The 17854-nt window shown below is 41.4% G+C and overlaps 1 protein-coding gene across 1 annotated transcript in view; it reads left to right on the top strand.

Annotated features, from left to right (window-relative positions):
• The first annotated feature begins 1783 nt into the window (after nt 1-1783).
• The window catches only part of LOC117246133 (zinc finger protein aebp2), a 49275-nt gene continuing 33204 nt past the window's right edge, over nt 1784-17854 (top strand). The window contains exon 1 of the mRNA XM_033609878.2: nt 1784-2443. Coding sequence (XP_033465769.1) covers nt 1932-2443 — 512 coding nt within the window. The 5' untranslated portion in view covers nt 1784-1931. The remainder of the gene's footprint in view (nt 2444-17854) is intronic.

Genomic DNA, 17854 nt, shown 5'->3' with positions numbered 1-17854 from the left:
CGAAACACTGGGTGTTTTGTAAAAAATAAAGTATATTGAGTTATCAACTAAAGTATTATGATGCTAATCGGTTACATTTATGTTCTGTTTCATCAGTTATTAACTCTGAAATCAATCTGATCAGTGTTATGCATTTTACAAAGAAAGATTGCATTTAGATTTTGAAGAATTCTATAATTTAATTGTGAAAACCTTCAGTCAAAATTTGTAAAAATTTAAATCTTTAGACAAGGGAAGGAACAAGCATAACAGGTTGATATATATTTTTTTTGTATAATATAATACTATATGTTTCGGTAGTGACAAATTTTGGGAGAGGAAAAACATTCCAAAACAGTCTGAAAATACAACATAAAAATTTACAGTCATTTTACTAGATATGTGACCTTTACATATGGTACAATATATATAGGGACAAAGTTTTGAAAATAAAACATACAAAATTTCAAAATATTTCCAGCCCAACTTTGCACACATATATATACATATATATATATACAGTGTATACATGTTTTCCACACTTAAATGTTTCAGATCATCAAACAAATTTAAACATTAGTCAAAGATAACACAAGTAAACACAAAATGCAGTTTTTAAATGAAGTGTTTTATTAATGAGGAAGAAAAAAATCCAAAGCTACATGGCCCTGTGTGAAAAAGTGTTTGCCCCCCAGCTCCTGTTAAAACATAACTGTGGTTGATCACACCTGAGTTCAATTTCTGTAGCCACACCCATATATATATATGTATACACACCCATATATATATATATATATATATATATATATATATATATATATATATATATATATACATGTATATATATATACATGTATATGTGTATATAATATTTTGCTAATTATTCTACAACCAATTAATTTAATCTAGTCAATCCATAAGCAGTGGGCTATGAGATGTGGACTTTTCTGTAATATTTCAAGAGAGTACTTTTTCTCCATCTTAGCACAGGCCATGCAGAAGCATGCAACAAGTCAGCCACTCAGCCTGGCAGGGTTCAGAGTATTACAGATAGGCTGAAGTGTAGTTTAATAGCCTACAATAGCTGCGGTAGAATTATGAAGGTGAAGAGAGGTTGAACGGAGTGGTGGTGCCTGCGGGAATATGCACCTTGCAGCGATAAGAACGTGCATTTTCAGCACTTTTTGAGTTGGATCATTTTCTGTTTGTCGGAACACGTGGAGCTGAGAGGCCACAATGCCGTGATCGTCTGTGTCTACGAAGATGACTCACTCGTGCAGAAAAAAAGTGCGGTCGTCTTAGTGGTGTTATTTTTTTTTTTTTTTTTACACACCTTTCAAAAAAAACAACAACAACAACAAACAGATAATAATAGTTGTTTTCTTCAGACATTTCTATTTATCAGGTGAGACACTCAGCTAGGGTAAAAAGTACTGAATATACGAGGAAAACATATTTTTAGGTGAGCTACATGGATTATGCTAAATTATTTTCAAGGGCTGCTAACTATATTCAATGAATATCACTTTAAAGTAATTAGCTCAATGTATACATATTAATTTAAAACGTTTTATATTGGTTAATGCAGGTGTTTATAAAAAAGAGTCTACACTGCAAAGTCGGAGTGGAGTTTTTTGTTTATAAGTGACACAAAAGTCATTATTTAAGATTATAAACTAAGAAGAAAAATTGAATGAACTAATTTTGTAGGTACCACTGTGTCAAAAGATGTGCGATACCTTATTCAACACTAATGGCACAGTTATTGTTGGATGCACGTTAAATTAACCTACAGAGTGAGACATCATTTTGAATAGACAAGCCCGACGTCATGCACACCCCCTGCTGTGTTTTACGCTTGTAGCGGAGAGTGTGAGTGGAGGAAGAAGGGCAGCTTGAAGGCAACTTTTCGAGTGGAACATCACAGAAATATATTTTCGTGCTGATTGAAAATGGCTCAAATAACGAGCGAAGGGGCCGAACATGATTCTCAGCCGACGTCAGGTCAAAACGGCACCGGAGAAACAGACAAGGAGGAACAGGCCGTGCCGGACCCCAAACAGGAACCGGGCGACAACGTTGAGAACAGAGGAAGAATGGACATGAACAGTGGTCGTAGTACGGCGGTGGCGCACGGGGGCATCCTGTCCTCTGTTCCAGACGCCGACAAAGAAACAGTTTTACCCACCGAAAAGACCGACAGCGCCGAAGGGAAACCTGACGGGAAACTATCTGAACCGGGGAAAAGTCCCACACAGGGGAGTTTGGCGAGTAGCACTGATTCCGCACAAGAGGGCTCCCGGGTGCTGAAACAAGAACAAAGAGAGGGGGAGAACGTGTCCTCACAGCCTACCGACCGCACAAAGACCACGGAGAAAGCCGAACACGGCATCAAGAGACGGGCCAGCGTGGAACTGACCTCGTCGGATGGAGAGCCGCTTAGTCGGATGGATTCAGAAGACAGGTCTGTTGAAGTAGTGAGCAGTATGAAGAGGCCTTACGCTGATTTCTAGAACAACTAGGAGGTGGTGTGAGGTCACAATATGATGCTAAATTCACTGTTCTTAAGTGTTACCCATTTGTTTACAGGGTAAATTGCTTCGCCTCTGCCGGGCTACCCAGCAAACAATTTTTTGATTCATGAAACATTTCGTGAACGTTAGCCTTAAAGTAGGGATGCACGGTATTATTTTTTTTGCCGGTATGCCGATGTGTAACAACTCATGGGACCAATAACCAATACTGATATTAGTATATCCTCTTTTTTCCCTACCTTAATTTTAGCCATTATCAAGTGTCTTCTGTATTAATCAAATTATTATGCAACGCGGAAGGGCTCTAAACATCTATCTTGACGTTTGTATTAATAAGTCAAATTTGTTCGTCTTAACAGGTAAAAATATGACGTGTTAAGGGAACAAAAAATTATCGAAAGCCACATGGCTCTCTAAATGTCTATATTGACGTCCTTATTAATATGGCAACTTTGTCTTAACAGGTAAAATCACATTGTCTTAAAGTGTCAAATGGGCAAGAAAACAGAAAATGCCATGCTAACAAGTACATTTCTGAAGTCTTAAGATGTTTAGACAATTAATGCTTCCATGCCATTGGTTTGCATCAACATACCCTCCCCTTTCTGATGTAGGGCTGTGTTGGCCAATGCGGGCTCCTGTTGGTGGGTACGTTTTGGCTACGTTCCTATCACCTGCTTTACGCCGGGTGCACGACCTATTTTTCCTGTTTTAACGGAGCGTTTCCCCAACGCATTCCCCACCCCCAGAACAACACCGAGGTTCCATCGTTGACGGACCTGGCCAGATGCCGGCGGGTGCTGTTGGCGAATGGTTTTAGCAAAGTCACCTAGCAGAAGAGCTAGCAATATCTTCCTGCGAAGCTGTCTCATGTTGACTGTCACTGTAACAACTGAACTGAGACGAGTTGAGTAGTGTACTATTAAAAGAGCTGATATATAGGCGCAAAATGGGCTATGGAAATGAGCGCAAAATTCAAAAATGTAGATAAATTATCAACTGCATAGAAATCAACCTATGGTCAACAATCACTTTTAATTGTGGGGAAAAAACGCTTATGTTTATTTTTCTTTTGCATAAATAAATGAGATATTGTTTGTTTACAACTGTGATTGCAATTCATTTCCTACTTCCGGAACCGTAACACTCTTGTTTCTCCCATGTTGTCAACACACGAGTAGGAAATATCCAACGCCTCCACGGTCCAATGGTCAACGGAACCACTGCCGTGCTGCACGCTAGTCCGTTACTATCCGTCATTTTCAGCTCCATTGGAATGAATGACTTCGGGTCAGCGTCAGTCCGTTAATGCATTAGGTTGTGCACCTAGGGTTAAACGCAGCTTCAATTTATTATTTGGGACAGTCCATTTTCCAATAGTGTCCCGCTGCAGACCTCCAGCCTCAGGCCCCACCCCCGGTGCTGGGATCCATCTCCATTGCCAGGACCCATGTTTATGGTGCTTTCTTATCAATAAATAATATTTTAATGCCACTGCATAATGTAATATAGTATTATGTTATATTTTATATATTATTACACTGAATTATATTGTGCCAGTTATTGCGATTATCATCAATAAATAAAGCAGTCTACTGATTTTTTTTTTTGGCAATATATATTGTGGTATTAAAAAATGTAAGAATTTTCACCAGATGACTAACTAAGAAAATTTAAAAATAGTGGCAGGGCTTTTACTCACCACAACTGCAGAGGCTACCAGCTTCATTTGAAACAGACTACATTATAAAAGGGCCTTTATATATTAATCCCCCTGAATCTTTATATTTTTACTTTTTATCCGCTCATGTTGCCTTGATAAAGTTAATGGATCATGCCGTTATTTCAAACTCAACACTTCTTGAATTTGTTTCAAATTAAAAGCCCCTTAAAACCTCGGCTGAGAGAATCCCTCCATTTTCTAAATAGGCTTTTATTGTGAAATATTTGCAGGAACTTGTTGTGGAGGATTCGGTGACTTGTATGTTTGGATATGGTACTTCAAATGGAGCTCCTGCCGTCTGCTGGCACTTTATAGGTGACAACAACAACATTTCGGCTGGCACATGAACAGACACAGTGACTGAAATAATAGCAACAGTAATAAAAATAGGACAAGAATAACCCGATGACATCACACACGTTGCGAAAGACGACTGTTGATAATTGGTGTGTACCATCGTGTAGTGTGTCATGTCTGTCGGCCAAGTCACGGCACAATTTTATGACTCCACAATCGTGTAATGTGACATAGTGACTTTCAGAACGGGCAGAAAAGTCGTGTAGTGTGTACCAGGCATAAATCCTCCTTTACCATTTCTCCCTCTTGCGTGTCGCTCATTTTCAGTGTGTGACTGCAGCATGTGCATGAGAGGGGGAGGGGCTGCTTAGTGCTGAGAGAGGCGAGCAGAGCGGAGCAAAGAGCCTTCTTCAGAGCTGCTTTTCTGAAGCAAAACAAAAGTCTACATGTTCTAAACAAGGAGAAAATATTGTACGTCCTGCGATGTGACTATCACACGTGCACATTGTGATGGCGATGTTCAAACGATATATCGTGCAGCCAGAAACTCAGGTTGATGCTGGAAGGATGTTTCACTTGCCGTCACTTTATTTTTGTATTAAACAAATATAAACCAATTCCTTCTCTGAACTCTGCCTGCAAGCTTTCCTGGCTGGTGATACAATGCTACTGCTGTCTTGCTCATTTCCACTCATACAACAACAAAATCCTACAAACTCCTGCGTGTAGCCCTGCTCCTCACTCACCGGCACCACCTGGTGGTGTGCATCATACAGTGCATCTACATCTTATCATGTCAACATCAACTGCTTAAATAACACTGCAGCTGAGAAAAATACATACAGTGCCCTCCAAAAGTATTGGAACAGTGAGTCCAATTCGTTTACTTTTGTTGTAGACTGAAAACATTTGGGTTTGACATCAAAAGATGAATATGAGACAAGAGATCAACATTTCAGCTTTTATTTCCAGGTATTTACATCTGGATCTGATACACAACTTAGAAGATAGCATTATTTGTAATGGAACACAAAATTTTTAGGTGAGCAAAAATATTGGAACATATAAACTTAAAATAGATTAAAGTGAATGAGACTTAATATTTAGTTGCAAATCCTTTGCTTTCAATAACTGCATCAAGCCTGTGACCCATTGACATCACCAAACTTTTGCATTCTTCTTTTGTGATGCTTTTCCAGGCTTTCACCGCAGCCTCTTTCAGTTGTTGTTTGTTTTGGGGGGGTTACTCCCTTCAGTCTCCTCTTCAGCAGGTAAAATGCATGCTCTATTGGGTTTAAGTCTGAAGACTGACTTGGCCAGTCTAAAACCTTCCACTTCTTGCCCCTGATGAACTCCTTTGTTGTTTTGGCAGTGTGTTTTGGGTCGTTATCTTGCTGCATGATGAAGGATCTCCCAATCAGTTTGGTTGCATCTTTCTTTAAATTAGCAGACAAAATGTTTCTGTAGACTTGTGAGCTCATTTTGCTGCTGCCATCATGTGTTACATCATCAATGAAGATGAAAGAGTCCGTCCCAGAAGAAGCCATGCAAGCCTAAGCCATGACATTACCTCCACCGTGTTTCACAGATGAGCTTGTATGTTTGGGATCATGAGCAGATCCTTTCTTTCTCCAAACTTTCGCCTTTCCATCACTTTGGAAAAAGTTAATCTTTGTCTCATCAGTCCATAAAACTTTTTCCCAGAATTTTTGAGGCTCATCTCTGTACCTTTTGTCAAATTCCAGCCTGGCCTTCCTATTCTTCTTGCTAATGAGTGGTTTGCATCTTCTGGTGTAGCCTCTGTACTTTTGTTCATGAAGTCTTCTGCAAACAGTAGATTGTGATACCTTCACTCCTGCCCTCTGGAGGTTGTTGCTGATGTCACTAACAGTTGTTTTAGGGTCTTTCTTTACAGCTCTCACAATGTTTCTGTCATCAACTGCTGATGTTTTCCTTGGTCTACCTGTTCGATGTCTGTTGCTTAGTACACCAGTGTTTTTTTTCTTCTTCAGGACATTCCAAATGGTTGTACTGGCTATGGCCAATGTTTGTGCAATGGCTCTGATTGATTGTCCATCTTCTCTCAGATTCACAATTGCTTCTTTTTCACCCATAGACAGCTCTCAGTTTTCATGTTGGTTCCACCTCTAAATGCAGTCTGCACAGGCAAAACCTATCCTACCCAATCTGAAACTGAGCTCAGACATTCAGTGTTATTTATTGTTTGAATAATCAATGTAATTGGGAAACACCTGGGCAACAAAACACATCTGTCAGTCACATGTTCCAGTACTTTTGCTCTCATGAAAAATGCGTGGGTTCAAACAAAAGGTGCTATCTTCTAAGTTGTGTATCAGATCCAGATGTAAATACCTGGAAATGAAAGCTGAAATGTTGATCTCTTGTCCCATATTCATCTTTTAATGTCAAACCCAAATATTTTCAGTCTACAACAAAAACAAAGGAATTGGCCTCGCTGTTCCAATACTTTTGGAGGGCACTGTAAATATGAGCACATTTAGAACACATATTGAAAAAGATTACAATATGAAGAATTTCTAAAGGGATTATACCAAACAAAAAGAATAGGTTATGGGGTCCCTAATTATCCATGTTAGAAAATGGGAACTGAGCCAATTATGGGGGTGATGGGAATCCAGCACCATGACAGATTTCCGGCGTGCGGCGATTGGCGACGAGTCAAAAAAAAAGTTGATTCGGGATACATGCATAAGTCGCAGGCAGTAGACGGGCTCTGGTAGAAGTGCTTTAAATGGAGATGGAAAGAAAGTTAATGAAACCCGGGGAAAACGTCCAGATAGTCAATAAAGGACTCAATAATAATTGGCATTGGGCGCGCGTAGAAGAGATAGGCATAGGCGGAAAGCCTTTTGGGAGCTGGTGCAAAAAATTTAGGGAACCAGGTGCATGTTTCTGCACATTGTGCACACGTAAATTGATGTATGCAACCAGTGGCAAGAAAGTCCCATCACAGCATTAATTAGACCCAGTCATAAAGCCGCTGTGCATGCAGTAAAGCACGTAACGCGTTTACCGGGAGCTGCAGTCACTGCTGACATGCAGATGACAATGACAGATCGTGTTGTCTTGTTAATAGGCTCGTTCAAGATGAACTGTGCCTTGCCTGGAAAGTAGACTAGAGAAGGCGGCTGCAGCAGGAGGCGGTGACAAAAAGCCGCAGTCAAGTCTGACAGTTTCCCGACAGTTTCCAGCAGCCTTCAGTCCGTACAGGAAGTCACAGAAACACTTGCATCCTGTCCCATATGATGTCGATTTATTAAAATGTTATCAGACCTATATATCAGTTTGTTTTCAGTCTCCAGTTGTTTTAGTTGCAATAGATTGATTTATTAATATGCTTTACAGGCAATCTGTAATTCATGTTCATGGTTCAACCTCCATTTTACATTAATTCCTATGTAAATCAGCATCATATCAGTTTGCTGCTGCAGAGCAGACCTGTTCCCTCAACTATAGGCAGACAACAGCTTTCATTACAGATCAGTCAGATATAGTCGGGGCTTCACATCTGTACACATGATTTGACACAAAAAAATTTTAGGCTTAGGAATTTTTTTTTTTTTTTTTTTTTTTTTTGCTATCACCCCTGCAATTATAAACAAACAAACAAAAATCTCAACTGACCTCTCACAGTCATATGCCACATAAGGTGTGCTTTGTTTTGACTGATTCATCATCAATAATGTGGGTTTGGTATACCATATCTAAGACACTCAAACACATGTCTGCTTCATCAGATTGATTCACCATCATTTAGACAGTAGGTTAAGTAGGTTAACAAAAGGCCAGCTGTGTAGTACACCACACTGGAAGGAATCTATCTTTAAGTAGTAATCTGGTGGCTGAACTCCGGGTAGGAAAAGCTTGACTATTTGGTGATATTTTCAGCCTCCTCCATGAATGAGACAAACCGTTAAACTGCTGTGCTAACCCTGCTCTGATGGGAGATGTAACAGAAAATATGTTACAGAAACAGGTTGTCGGAACACCATCATTTAGAATCTTCGTACAATACCAGTTTAAATACACATTACTCTACACTTTTCTTTCAGTACCACTACAAAAAGCAAAAGATCCACACACACACAAAGTTGAACAAATTTGTTTAATCAGTGTATTAAGAATAACCTAAAAGTTATACCTGAGTAAAAGTAAAGCTATTGTGTTAAAATCAGAGTGGTTTCTTCCAAAATGCAGGCTATGTGGTTGCACAGGGATGGTGTGTTGCATCTGTTGTAAAATAATTAATAATAATAACAATGGCTAAAAAATCTTATGACAGATTTTTAAATTGAAGGTGTTCCACATACAATTAACCATTGTGGATAATAATATTTCACGTTGCCTATCTGTAATCTAACTCTTACCTACTTTTATGAACTAAAAGCCAACATTAACGTTAGTTTGCCAATGACATTAGCATGGCTAACTAACTTTAGCAAGCTCAAGTGAACTTAGGTCAGAAAAACGCTTAAGTTCAATGACTTTGCTGAACAAATTAGGTTTAAAACTGTGTTTTGGCACACCTCTACTGTGCATGCTTTCACAACACCAATTAAGTTTACTGTAGGGTGCCGCCGAGTGCTCCCATCAATACAGCAACATGATTGGCTGAGATCTTTCCCTGTACTGTCTTTATTTAAGCATGCCATTAGCTTTTAGGTGGAAGGGGCGGGATGGATCCTGACGATGGAGATGGGTTCCCATGCTGGAGGCGGGGTCTGAGGCTTGAGGTCTCAACCAGACCTGTCTCCCCTTTTCTACTGGGAAGCATTATACACCACTGTGGCCTTAACATACCAGATAAACCCAGCCTTGTATTCACCTTATTCCTATCCCCCATGAAATCTTGCGCGAATTATAGGAACAGCTTCCAGCACTGAACTGGAAAAGGCATTTTCCTATGGTAACAGTATGGAATGGTTTACTAACGGTATGCAAATCCTCTTTTCTAGATCGATTTGTAAATGAAACACGTGGAACACACCACCTGTTATACCTCAGACAGTGTAAATTGATCATATCTCTGTCATCTCTGACGACCGTCTCAAAGTATTTGTTGTTTTTCTTGTTAACCAAGCATGTTAGCAATTAGCTTGCCTTGCTCTGTTAGCTTATTGTTAAATGCAACAAGGCCTGAACTGGTTTACGGTAACCATCCACTCCTAAAAGATGACTTAGGATTTTTTTCGACTGATGAACAGAAGGTAACATGAGGCAAACATTTTGCATCATTCTTAATTATAGCTCCATGTAAAGTAAATAAACGTATTACTTACCAGCTTATGCTCAGCTCATCTGCCTTAAAGGGATAGTGCACCCAAAAATGAAAATTCAGCCATTATCTACTCACCCATATGCCGACGGAGGCTCAGGTGAAGTCCTCACTTCCCTTGTGGAGATCGGCGGGGGGAGCAGCTGGCACACCTAATGGCTGACGGCGCCCCAGACTAACGTCAAAGAGCACAAAATTGAAACCACAAAATATCTCCAACATGCTCATCTGTAGTGATCCAAGTGTCCTGAAGCCCCGACATAAAAAGTTGTTTGGAAAAACGTCATTTGAACTCTGTTTTTAGCCTCACTGTAGCTCTGACTGCTTCTCTGTGCTCCGCGCTCATGTGTGCGCGCTTGCGTGAGACCAGCGAAAGCATGAGCTTTGCTTACCCGTGTTTACATCATGTGACACATGCATGCAGGGAGAGACAACAGTAACCACAGTAGCTAAAAGATAATTTGCACTACGGTCTTTTAGCAAAGGACAGCCCAACATGTCTGAAGACTTTGAAATTGAGGAGAAACAGCATTTCTTTGTTGAGCCGTATTTGTTTGAGCCCCAGTATATGGACACGGAACCCAGGCTACTGGACGAAGCAGCCCGCCGCAGCTCATGAGCCTCAGCCAGCCGCAGAATACCGGAGTCGAGCACTGGAAACCTGGTGGTGTAGTTGTTTCAAATGCAAAGCAGTGCCATCGGATGAGGAAAGTCTTTGCTGCTTAGACTGGGAATTGGCGATGCCTGCACTTGAGAATCTGGACATCAGTACTGACGAGACTGCTGCTCTTCAGAGACCGTGCATCACCAATCACCCTGAGCGCGCACACGTGAGCACAGATCACAGAGAAGCAGTCAGAGCTACAGGCTACAGTGAGGCTAAAAACAGTGAGTCCAAATGACGTTTTTCGATACAACTTTATATGTCGGGGCTTCAGGACGCTTGAATCACTACGGATGAGCATGTTGGAGATATTTTGTGGTTTCAATTTTGTGTTCTTGGCCGTTAGTCTGGAGCGCCGTCAGCCATTAGGTGTGCTAGCCGCTCCCCCCGCCGATCTCCGCAAGGGATGTGAGGACTCTAAAACTTCACCTGAGCCTCCGTCGGGATATAGGTGAGTAGATAATGGCTGAATTTTCATTTTTGGGTGCACTATCCCTTTAATGACACAGTTAAAGGGAAATTTTGGTTTATTTCAACCCATCTCCTATCGTCCTAAAGTTGTTTCAAGTGACATAGAAATAATAGTTAGCATGTTAGCCGTTAGCCTAGATACAGCCGTAGCGTCAGACCTGTTAAAACGTAATTGAACGGGCATCCATTCAAGTGCAAAGTTAGTCCACTAAACAAGCTTTTTTTCCACAAAGACCGCCTCATATCGTTAGGATAAATGTCAGAGAACATATAGAAAACGACATGTAAACGTGTTGTCTTACCTTACCGGTGTGCTGCCATGTTTGTTTATCCCTCTAGCTCTGCTTTCCAAAGCACGGCTGAAATATCACAAGAACAAGCAGCGATCTCATAGCGTGCCTGAACAAGCAGCAACAGCTGGAAGGCAGAACCGGACAGTAGCCTGAAAAGTTGATTAATTTATTTTATGAAAGATTTATAGAATAATGGCTGACTTTTTGCCAGACTTCGACTTTGTGGAGGAGGAATTTGATTTTGCAGAGTTTGATGGCCGCCCTTATTTATTTGAGCCAGAATACACTGTAGAAGAGCTTCGTGAAATTGAAGAACGGAGGAGGAGGAGAGAGAGAGGCGCAACAGGTAACGTTAGAGGATGAGAGGGGAGGAATGGCTGCTGCAAGGCTACGTAGCTCTGGGGACTGGTGGTGTACCTGTGAATGCTGTGCACCAGTGCCCACAGAGGAGGAATGCCTCTGTTGCAAAGAATGGGACCGGTTGCAGCCTTATTTTCAAGGTCTGGATGTGACCAAGGACGAGACACCTCCACCTGGAGTAACGTTAGTATCCAGCTGGGCTTTATCTAGAGCTGGCGAGATACATTTCGGCTGCGCTTTGGAAAGCAGAGCTAGATGGTAAACAAACATGGCACCACACCAGTAAGGTAAGACAACACGTTACATGTCGTTTTCTATATGTTCTCTGACATTTATCCTAATGATATGAGGCGGTCTTTGTGGAAAAAAAAGCTTGTTTAGTGGACTAACTTTGCACTTGAAGGTATGCCCGTTCACTTACGTTTTAACAGGTCTGACACTACGGCTGTATCTAGGCTAATGGCTAACATGCTAACTATTATTTCTATGTCACTAGTCACTTGAAACAAATTTAGGATGATAGGAGACGGGTTGAAATAAACTGAAATTTCCCTTTTAAGGCCTTTCACTTTTTAGCGTGACGCGCTACAAACAAAAGTTGGGCTGATCTTAACTTTTTTTTGGCTCTCCAAAAACACAGTGAGGTGTCAACCAATCAAATGTTTTGTTTTTTTAGCTGTGGTACTGTGTTATTAGTTAGCTGACTCTAGGCTAGCTCTCTGTACATCACGTTATATACAGGGATGCAATGTGGCAGCGAGATGTAATGTTAAAATGGGGCTCAGACATGGATCATAACCAGATTGATTTTCCAAATACAAACTTAAGATAGCATTCAATTGAGGTGCTTTGTGTCAGGTAGCAGACACACACAAGCCCATGGTGACATAACCATGTTAATAAGCGTTTCATCAATAATTCAGCAGCAAATCAGTGATGTTGTAGCTGGGCACGCTGTTGGTGTGTCACTTGTAGTGTGAACACAGCATAAGGCTCTGAGATAATATTATTTTTTCTGCCTAGAAGTGGTGAATTTACAGCTCACAGATACTAAACACGACATAGTGTGTGGCTTTTGTGTGATATCTAGTGTCGGAAAAAAATGTTGTTGCACATATCCGATCCCTCCTTAGCACAGTTAGCTTGTTTACTACATTATGGTGAATGCCGCTGTCACTCTGAGCCTGTTGCTGTGCCCATTCCAACTTTACAGGTTTTTATGAAAAAAAAGGGAATATTCATATTTAACAACCAATTCTGATTTGACTGACATCAGGATGCATGATAATATCGGCACGCTATCGTATCAGACGATATTGGCTTGAAATGGAAATATTGGAATCTGCCAACATGCTGATTTCTGCCAATATGACATACCGATACATACTCTTTTTTTTTAGCAAAAGAGAGAGATGACTGGTTGCTCTGTATAATGAAACGTAGATTAAAACCTTGTGTCAGCCAGCTCATGGAGAATAAGAAACAACAGGATACACAGGAACGCAATCCAGGCACTCCAAAAATACAGCAAACAAGGAAGGAAGTATTAAAAAGGTTTTTAGGTCTACATAAATGAAAATACATAGAAAAATAGAGAAAGTTATAAAAAAGCATATTGGGTACTGCCACGCCACCTTTGTCTTTAGACAATGTTTCTGTGAAGTGACAGTGAGTACGTTTACATGGACAGTTTAATTCCCTTTTCATTCGGGATTAAAGTTTGTTCCTATTAAAAGTGATCTTGTAAACACCTAATTTGGAATGAAAATGGCCAATGCGATTGAAAATTCAATCTGATGTAAGGGGCTGGAATATTTCGTTTCTAATTCCAAATGAAAGAATTTCTTGCACTTGTATACACTCATTCCTCTTTAAGTTCATTTCTGGTCTTTCTGTGCATGCTCGTTTCCTTGCCCTTCTTGCGCGATGACGTATATAGCGGGCATAACAGCGGGCTCAGATAGAGCAGTCAGACTTGTTGCACTCACCGGTTTCCATTCGCCAAAGCACAGTCTTCTATCTCCCTTCTTCGACCTTCTACCTCCCTTCTCCTCCTCAACAGACGAAGCATTAGCAGAACAAGGTTGTTGTCCTACTGCTGCTTCAAGAATATAAGCAAAACAAACCAGAAAAAGGCACTAAGAATGGTGGCGTCAAGCATCTTGTTATCCGGAACGAGGACTACAGTGTTTTCTTCCAGTAAACGTAAACACGTAACATCCCCCTATCCAATCAGAAACCTTCCCTACCCCAAACCTTGTGCGGACCTGAATACAGGCGATTTAAATGGCGTTTAAACTGATCTCCCATGTAAACCCTCATTCGGAATGAATATTTCCCATGTAAACTACTTCATTCAGATTTATTTCATTCTGAATGAGAAGTCATCATGTAACTGCACCCACTGTGGGTTAAATCCAGAAGCTTAGCCAGAAATCACCTCACCACACCACACGCACATAAACATCAGTCAAGCCAGTGAGGTGGGAAATGACTTAAGCAACACTATTGTGAAACGTGTACTGTGCACACCTGCATGGCTGTTTATTGATAACAATATCTTTATTTATATAGCAGAATTCATGCATATAATGCAACACAAAGTGCTGACCATAAAAGACAATCAAACAGGGCTCGAAATTGCGACCGTTTGGTCGCATAAATGACCAAAATTTCATCTGTGCGACCTCAAAATATAATTAGGAGCACTGGTGCCAGTGTAAATAAGCATCTCTGACTATGGTGCAGATGTCTTGATTAGCTCACACCTGTCCCATTCATTCCTTGTGTTTATTTACCTGCTGTCTATTGCAGTGGCAACAAAGTCATCTGACCGCAATGAGCACCCCTTACCCCACAGTTCTTCCAGTTTCTACTCGGTGGTCTGCGGGAGCAACCTCTTAGCAGAGTTGGGAGACGCATCCACCAGCCAATATTCGCTGATACTGATGATGTGCTGATATTAGTGCATCCCAATCATTTTTCTCTGTAATGCTAAATTGTTAACAAATCCATGTTGAAATCATAAGCCCTTTTTGCACAGAGATAAAGAGCCGGTACAAAGTCCCTTCTTTATTCCTCCTTTGCAATTTTACACAGAACCAAACAATGGCGGCATCATGCTGCTTCGGTGTGTGATGATATCACACTGGATTCATGGAATCAAAAGAGGTGTGACGGACATGACATGTAACACAGCAGTGTTGGCCTTAAGTGCGACATAAAAAACCATCGACAGCACTTCATAAACAATAATAATGGCATAACATAGCAAGAACAATCATTTACTGTCCCTGTTATATGACGGCTGATCTCATCCTCTGCTCGGAGGGTAAGGAGCTCCTGGACCTCAGCGTTTTTCCATTATGCAGACTGTTCGCTGTTCTTCATCCTTGAGTTAGCCACTAACTGCTAGCAGCTACTTTTTAAATCTTCCACAGTGGGCTGCACACATAACATGTTGTCAAAACATCACATCCGTTCCGCCCATGAGCCCATCTTTCTGGGTGTCCTGTTTTTACAGACACCATTTTAGCATTGTTACTACCTCCCACAGCAGCTTAAAAGCAAGACTAATTTGTCCCTTGTTCTGCAATTGTACCTTATATAGCACAGTGAGGAGGCATAACATTATATTCTGGCTTTGGAAGAGGTGCCGTAAAAGGGGGTTCAGAAACAGTGGCATTGTGTGACTTTACTTAATTTGAAAGTATTTGTCGTGTCTCATAAACCAGTGAGAGTAAAACTTGTGTGTTGAATGTTATTATCATGCTGTTGGCGATGTGTCTGTGTTTTGCTTCTGGTGCTCTGCACAGATCTAATACCTGTCCATCTGCTTACTCTCATCCAGCTCTTTGAAGCTCGGTGGTGTCAGCAGGGTGGCACAGAGGTCCCTGGATCTGCTGGTAGACAAATAACCTTATATTTTTAAGTTCATAAAATGTACCCAAATTCACAAATGTACAGGGTATTACTACAGATATTGCCGAAATCTTACGTTGCTACTTTTGCTGTGACAGGAAATAGTGAATTCACTCATTTCCATGATGACCTAGTAATGCTTTACTGTCCATGGGATGCACTATATGTTTGTTTCCCAAAAATGCTACATTGCAGAGCTTGACGCTAACTTTTTTCCCAAGGAGCACATGTGCTCCTAAGTTGAAAAAGTAAGGAGTGCACAAAGAACTTCAGGGGCACAATGTAAATTGATCAAACAATGTGTTTTCCGTAATAAACGTGATGCAAATAGACATTTACAAGCAAAATTATTTAATGAATTTGTATACAAAATGTACAGAAAGGTAAAATCATCAAGATTTGAAAAAGTATTGCAATTTAATTTTGTCTTTAATGTTATTATCTTATATATATTATCTTTGCAATATCATTATTTTATATAATGTTATTACTATCCTAAAACATTTTCCAGGTCCTCTGAAACTCTGCAGGACTTAAGCCTCTTTCACACAGAGCTTTCGCGGTGCCCACCGCGGGGTAGGGCGCAGAGGACAGGATCTGGGGGAGTACAGGCTCGTTCAGGAGCTACAGCTCCATGGTGACCGCTTCCAGGTCTACTTCAGGCTCTTCTCTGCTATTGGACACGCGGCGCCGAGGTGTCGTCACAGCGCGTTGCGGTGAAATTAAAAAAAATTTCAATTGGAGCGCAGGCTGCCGGTGCGCAGACGCCGCGACGTGCCCCCCCTCGCGCGCCGCTCAGCTCGGCGGCAGAGCGGTGCGCTCTTGCGCCGCGGTAGCACATACACAATGAATGGGTTTGTCGGCGGAGGTCTGCACTTTGCGCGCTGTGTGTGAAAAGGGCTTTATTTCCACCCTGCCCAGCAGCGGTACCATGGCGAACGGTCCCTAAAGGCCTCTACACATGATCAGCTGTAAAACCGCTTTGCGCTGGCTGTCCCATTATTTGTCTATGGAGAGGGCAGCAATGCCTGACAAAGCGGCACTGCTACCCTTGGCGTCGCATACCGCTCTGATTTTCTGCCCGAGCGCTGTGCTCAGAGTTGAAATTATTTGAACTACAGGGAGAATGGAGCAGGCTTCCCCGGAGATCCACCCGGTCCATCTCCTCCACACTTTGACTTATTTCCACGCTGCCGACAGTGGGACTTATATTCATTGTGCTGACAGTGGCTTGGAAAACCACCCATAACCGTGTCACACGGGGAAGAGGGAAGAGGGAAGGCGGCTGGAGTTCCTCCAACATTTGCGGTTAGAGTATCATATTTTTTTATTGACAAAAATATAGGCTGCTTCAGCTGATTTTTTTATGCGCACATGTGCCCCTAAATATTTTTTACAGTTCGCACACACCTATTTTTAGTCGCAAATGTGAGTGAAACGCTCGCACTGTCGAGCCCTGCATTGTAATATTGTGATTGTGCCACTAATTGATACTGCCTTGACTCATGTCAATGATGACCTGATGATGTTTTACTGTCCAGGGGCTGTGCTCTGTGTGTGTGTGTGTGACCATACGTTTCAATATACGTGCAGAGCTATCGACTGAACGTGTCACACATGCATGCTTTGACGCCTGTGCAGCAAAACAACGCCGTACGTGTTATGTTGTTTCCCCATTAACGGTCACACGTGTGCTCGCACGTGTAAGCGTGATGACTGCTGCACACCACATAATCACACGACGCGGAGTGACTACGTGTAACATTTATGCGTTTTTTGCGAAGGCATGCATAAACACTCACATGAAGATAATAGAACGTTTTTGTCATGCGTGCACACGCACGCGTACTATGATGTGCGCACACTACATCACGTGTAAGATGAAGATGCGTACTGTACTTACAGCGTGTGCACGTCCATCTGTCACTGTTGGAGATATGTTTCAATTTTCAATTCAATTTTATTTATAAAGCCCAATATCACAAATCACAATTTGCCTCACAGGGCTTTACAGCATACGACATCCCTCTGTCCTTAAGACCCTCACAGCGGATAAGGAAAAACTCCCCAAAAAAAAACCCCTTTAACGGGGAAAAAAAAACGATAGAAACCTCAGGAAGAGCAACTGAGGAGGGATCCCTCTTCCAGGACGGACAGACGTGCAATAGATGTCGTACAGAACAGATCAGCATAATAAATTAACAGTAATCCATATGACACAATGAGACAGAGAGAGAGAGAGAGAGAGAGAGAGATGCAGGTAATGACAGTAGCTTACAACAACATTAAATGTTA

The sequence above is a fragment of the Epinephelus lanceolatus genome, chromosome 23, assembly GCF_041903045.1.
Source record: "Epinephelus lanceolatus isolate andai-2023 chromosome 23, ASM4190304v1, whole genome shotgun sequence".
Classification (NCBI taxonomy): domain Eukaryota; kingdom Metazoa; phylum Chordata; class Actinopteri; order Perciformes; family Serranidae; genus Epinephelus; species Epinephelus lanceolatus.
This window is presented reverse-complemented; position numbering and strand designations above follow the sequence as displayed.